The sequence below is a fragment of the Pundamilia nyererei genome, unplaced genomic scaffold (assembly GCF_000239375.1).
Source record: "Pundamilia nyererei isolate P.nyererei 1_Seehausen unplaced genomic scaffold, PunNye1.0 scaffold00010, whole genome shotgun sequence".
Lineage (NCBI taxonomy): Eukaryota > Metazoa > Chordata > Actinopteri > Cichliformes > Cichlidae > Pundamilia > Pundamilia nyererei.
The window spans coordinates 234,066-240,334 of record NW_005187411.1 but is presented as its reverse complement, the minus strand read 5'-3'; the positions used below and the strand labels follow the sequence as shown (position 1 = coordinate 240,334).

The 6,269-nt window shown below is 40.3% G+C and overlaps 1 protein-coding gene across 1 annotated transcript in view; it reads left to right on the top strand.

The window, feature by feature from the left end:
* LOC102193427 (uncharacterized) overlaps positions 1–6,269 on the top strand; it is a 32,783-nt gene extending 26,514 nt beyond the window's left edge. Inside the window, exons 2-5 of the mRNA XM_005723692.1 lie at positions 1,254–1,886; positions 3,852–4,182; positions 4,281–4,456; positions 5,034–6,269. Coding sequence (XP_005723749.1) covers positions 1,285–1,886; positions 3,852–4,182; positions 4,281–4,456; positions 5,034–5,256 — 1,332 coding nt within the window. The 5' untranslated portion in view covers positions 1,254–1,284 and the 3' untranslated portion in view covers positions 5,257–6,269. The remainder of the gene's footprint in view (positions 1–1,253; positions 1,887–3,851; positions 4,183–4,280; positions 4,457–5,033) is intronic.

Genomic DNA, 6,269 nt, shown 5'->3' with positions numbered 1-6,269 from the left:
CTTCAGTCTCTGGTGACATGTGCGCTTAATTGAGCCTCACCCCAAAGCATGCGCACCACAAAGCGCCACACTCAGGCCCACCAGTAGGTGGCGACAACACAACATGAATCCAGATTAAACACCAAATTTTAAACATTGCAATCACATAATGGTAAATGATAATAATTACATTTCAATGCGACGGCTACAATATCCTCTTTGCAACAAAGGAAGGTTCTCCTTCAGTTTCCATTAGGAAGAAAGCAATTAAACAAAACAAGCAGATGCGAATTTTACAAAAGATTTTATTTGCTCTTCACCTTTAAGGCTACACAGAGGAGGCTTCTTTTCTTGGTAGCAGCTGTTCAAGGGGAAACTTGCAGTTATTGCATAACAATGTTCTTTAACCATTTAGTATTCCAGATTTAGCATTGGAGATTATGTATCGGAATTTCAGGAGCAGGACCACACCTCCAAACACGCTCCTTCCAGCTGTCATCTAAATAGGTTCCCCCAGTTCTGCAAGCCGATCATTCTCGTTTTCGTGCCCCACCCTCCCTCCTTCTTCACTTCTATATAGTACCTGGGAGCCATCACCAGTCCCCTTTGAGGCCTTCCACAAACTGCAGCTCAATTCATGTCAAAGCATTCACTTTTACCTACTAAAACGCTGTCAAACGTAAAGTGAGGATGTTGGCCCAGCTAGTGAAATAAAGTATGTCAATAAGAATTAGGTTTCCTCTTTGTGTGTGGCATTGTCCATGGTGTAGTGAGTGATATCTATAATGGGAACTCTTAAGTGTATCTATTACATCTGTGGATGTCCAGCTATGACTATCCAAAATTTCCATAGATAGTGTCCTTCATTAATATCTACCGAGGCAGATTAAGGCTAGATCTCACCCCAGTTATCCTATCTCTTAATTGTCTTTATCAGCTTATCACAGTAGTCCCTGAAGGGGACACTCTTTTCTATACTTCAAAGGGTCCAAGCAAAAGCCAGAGAACATCATTAGGTCTAACCTTTGTAATAAATTGATATTTTTAATTGTTGTTCCTTGTTTGTGTAATCTGAGACTACGCAGCAAGAAGACACTGGGTTGAAGTAATGTGAACATTTGGTAGTTCTAGATTTATTTTTTTTTCTTTTAAGATTTAAAGCTGCTAAACCACCTTTCTTTCCCTGCAATTTTTTCTGCAGTTTTGGAGGTTTTTCATCAGAGTTCAAATTTTGCTAGTTTTGAAACTAACCACAATTCTGTGTTCTGGTACAGGTTGGGAACTGGTTTCATCTCCACTGGCTGGATGGAGCTGTTAAAGCATTTTAAAAAGAAGTTGGTTCTCGTCTTCATCACTGCACTCTTCCTCTTTTTGGTCTTCACTGTGAAAACGCCCAGCACATACAACTCAATCCCAAAACCATCTGGGCTGCCAAGTGCTTGCTCCATGAGGATATCCGAGCAGACCATCACGCCGCTTAACAATACCAAGCACTTACTGGTGTCAGCCTACATGGACCAAAGAGTGAAGGATTTTGATATACGCATCATTGGCATATTTAGGAGAGACTCCATCCAACCCCTTCACTGCTTTTTCTGCTGTATTGGTTATTTGAGTAAAACCACTCCAGCAACAATTTTACAGCATCCAGATAACTTTGGTTTTCCCTTTGTCACTACGGATGTCATGTGTCAGATTCCTCAGAACTGCAATGCGACACATGTCACTCTCTTGACTACACCAGACAAAGAGAGTCCATCTACTGATCAATGGCTCCCAATAAGAAACAAAGACACAGTTGGTCAGAAGGAAGAAAACATGCAGTTTGACTTCACAGTCTGCATCTCTAACCTCTTTGGTGACTACAACAATGTGCTTCAGTTTGCACAGACTCTGGAGATGTACAAGTGAGTACTGCAACACCACCACAAGCTACAAAGTCAAAAATGTGCAACAGCAGCTGGTCCTGACACAGAATGAAACCTAACAAGCTCTGCAAAGGCTCCTCTTCAATGCAGTGTCTGGATTGTATCACATTGCACAGTTGTGTCTGTTACTTCTGTTGCTTCTGGAGTAACAGACACAACTGTTGGATAGTGTCTTGCCCCTCAGAAGTCTATCACTTGGCACTAAATATTTATGGGAGCACGGTTTAAAATTCTGCAGGAGCTGTACGTCTTTTCAGACACTGTAGGAAAATGGATTTTTAGCCCTGTAAACTGTGGATTTCCAGCTGTTCAGAACCAGTTAGGAATAGACAGTGTCCCTCCTACTTGAGAAACACCACAGACTACTCTTAATGATTATAATATTATTTTTTGTCTGTGTATTTTATCAGTCACATAGCTGCAAGCTATTGTGACAGGTACAGGCTAATACAGTATAAATAGTATAACACAGTATAAATATTATACTAAGGATAGAAAAATGACCAACTGTTTGCTATATAAACCACAATTGTTTTTAGTAATCTGTTTTGTTTGCTGACAATGATGAACTAATTTGCCTTATTTTTGGGGCGATCGTGGCTCAAGAGTTGGGAGTTTGCCTTGTAATCGGAAGGTTGCCGGTTCGAGCCCCGGCTTGGACAGTCTCGGTCGTTGTGTCCTTGGGCAAGACACTTCACCCATTGCCTACTGGTGGTGGTCAGAGGGCCCGGTAGCGCCAGTGTCCGGCAGCCTCGCCTCTGTCAGTGCGCCCCAGGGTGGCTGTGGCTACAATGTAGCTTGCCATCACCAGTGTGTGAATGGGTGGATGACTGGTGTTAAGGTTCAAAAATTGAGGAGGGAGAGTACAAACCACCATGGTCCAGAAGATCTTGGTCAAACAATGATTTTAATGAATACACACGTGTGGGAAGAACAACTCTGTACGCAGACAGCAATCGATCTTCGACTTAATCAAAGCATAAACAGATTTTTATAGCATCAGGGTTTGATTTACTGACGCCCCCTCATGCGTCACAGATACATTTTATACATACGTCAAATCAAAACCACAATGACTTTTAACACAATTTAAAAAGAACGCCGCCGTCGTCTTTATAACAGGTACATCCTGTTACTGCCGGATGCTCGCTTGTCATCCAGACACATCAGCAGCAGTTCTGCGACAAACTGCTCCTTTTGCAACCCCAAGCAAAACATGATTAAACTTTCACCTATAAATGATTCTCTCTAACTGAGTGTGTGTGTGTGTGTTAACCACAATTGCACCCTACTTCACCTCGCCGACTAGCTCCTGACCTCTAACCAGACAGAGAGACAGAAACCACTCTCGTATATGTAATAATCGAACTGAAACTATGGATATGACTTTTACTAAATAAATGTTTTAATCAAGAACCTCTACTAAAGCTTAATATAAAAATATAAAAGTATAACAGAATCTTTTGAATAACCTAGACTTTGCTTTCACTTCTGCAAACTCTCTGCAACTTCCTGTCAGCCTGCTGCATTTAGTCTTTCTAAAACACACACACTGTTTAAACCTCTGAATACAATATCAATGCTGCAGATTATATTATTAATGCAATAGTAATGATGATGATTATTTAACAATAGCAGTAAAATAATTTCCCTGCTCCACACTGGATATGTAAAGCTGTTCAGAACCAGTTAGGAATAGACAGTGTCCCTCCTACTTGAGAAACACCACAGACTACTCTTAATGATTGTAATATTATTTTTTGTCTGTGTATTTTATCAGTCACATAGCTGCAAGCTATTGTGACAGGTACAGGCTAATACAGTATAAATATTATACTAAGGATAGAAAAATGACCAACTATTTTCTATATAAACCACAATTGTTTTTAGTAATCTGTTTTGTTTGCTGACAACGATGAACTAATTTGCCTTATTTTGTCCCAGGTTGCTGGGTGTGAACAGAGTGGTGATCTATAACACCAGCTGTGGTCCAGAGCTCAATCGCCTGTTGCAGAGTTACAGCGACGAGGGCTTTGTGGAAATGGTTCCTTGGCCCATTGACAAGCATCTGAATCCATCTCGTGGCTGGCTTCACTCAGAGCATGGAGGAGACGTGCACTACTTTGGCCAGCTGACCACACTTAATGAGTGCATTTACAGATCAATGGAGCGTTCTCGCTACGTCCTGTTGAATGACATTGATGAGATTATAATGCCTTACCAGCACGATGACCTGATGTCTTTGATGAACACGCTCCAAAATCAGCATCCAAATGTAGGCTGTTCTTGTAATAAATTTGAAAATACATTTCATCAAAAATTCAGTATCCCATACAATAAGTTGTATTTGACTTGTTTTTATCTAATTTGAAGGCAGGGGTGTTCCTTATTGAGAATCATATTTTCCCAAAGAAACACTTTGAGCCAAGTGGACGGTTTCACCTGCCTCAGTGGAACGGGGTGCCAGGAATTAATATTCTGGAGCACATCTACAGGGAGGACCCCGCCAGAAACGTATACCATCCACACAAGATGATAGTTCGGCCAAGGTAAGCTGAATTTGTCAGACGGAAGATTTACTCTATTTAGGATACAGTTCTTTGGTTTAATTAATTATACATTTGACTGCAAGTTAAAAAAAAATAAGTACCTTAGTTATTGAACTTGATAAACCATGATATGAGATATGAGAAACATCAAAACTGGTTGGAATGACAGTCCCAGGTACAAAACACATTTAACAAAAGTTCTTATTTTGTTCCTATCTAATTTGATTAACATTTGAACTTTCAGATTTGAAATATGTCATATTGCTCATACAGAACTAACACAAAATGTAAACATGAACCCAGGAAACAGAAACCTTGAGGGAAGGCTCCCTACGGGTTTCCTAAAGGTCACAGTTTAGAGAATGTCCGAACAACCTGAGGGTTATTTTTGCCAATTTTTCAGAGATCATCCCTTAAGGTATTGCCAGAAAACCCAGGGAACATTCACTAAGGGTCCCCCAAGACTGATTTGTGAAACTTTCAAAGAACCTTCAGGGCACTCCTAAAGAGCAGGATCTTCAGTAATCGGTGTACCCTTAACTCCTAGCAGTTAACTGTCTTGTGTTTTGTGTCACAGAATGGTGGAGTGGACTTCAGTCCATGAAGTGATCAAGAATTTTGGAGAACGCTACAAGGTTCCACTAGATGTTTGTCGGATCATTCATGTCCGTGTGGCTCTACAGGGATCATTAACCCTGGAGCAACTTAATGTGGATAAACGACTGTGGGACTTTCAGGAAAAACTCATTCCCAACGTGGACAAGGTGTTGAAGAGGGTGGGGATGTTGAACTTGACATAGAACTAATGGATAAAACACAGTGAATCAGATCGTGAATGTGCATCTTTGAATCAGGGGCATTTGTGAATTCATTGTGTCATTGTTTTCTGAATATTTTGCACCAAGTGCCAGTAAAATCCCTACACTTACCTGAATATGGCTTAATTGCCTACTTTGAATAACTACAAGCGTTTTGAAGAACACATTGGTTCCAATGCTGTGTGATATGAGTGTGACCATTTAAATAGTCCTTAATATAAAACTGTTGACTTGAAGAACTGCAAATATTTTAACTGTCCTGCCTATGCCACCTGAAGAGAGTAGAAACATTTACTAAATCCACAATATAACGTCCCATAGAATTTGCCCAGTTGTCAGGTTGGAAGAATCAGAGATGGGGAAAGCATTTTTATCTGGGGTGGCTGTAGCTCAGGAGGTAGAGCAGGTCACCTATTAATTGTAAGGTTGGTGGTTTGATCCCTATCGAGTCACCACAATATGCCAAGTATTCTTTGGCAAGACAATAACACCAAGTGTCTCTGTAATGTGTTAGATAGAAAGAGCTTAGGGAATAAAGTTTAAATACTATTTTGAGAGTAAAGTCAACATGTAAATACAAGGTCTTGAAGGACGAGGCCCTTCCTCCTAAGGTCTAAGGATAATGTTGGTAATATAAAATTCTTATATATTTTATCATTTGTTGTGACCTTGACCCAGTTTTCCCCAAAATGAAAGGCTCATGCTGTTATTGGTATGAACCATCACAGTTTGAAAATGATATCTTAGACCTGTACTCGCATTCCAGCCTTTACATTCATTACATAATTTACATTCAATAACTAGAGACGGTTGTGTGAGAAAAGTAAATAAGCATTTTGTGAAATACTCAGAACAGCCAGATTGGCACCAACAACCATGACACGTTCACTAAAAACACCTTTGTTCACCATTCAAATACTGTTTTGACTTCAGGGAGTTGTCTTGACCATGGTCGTGTCCAAATTCATGGGCTGCATCCTCCTGAGGCCGCATTT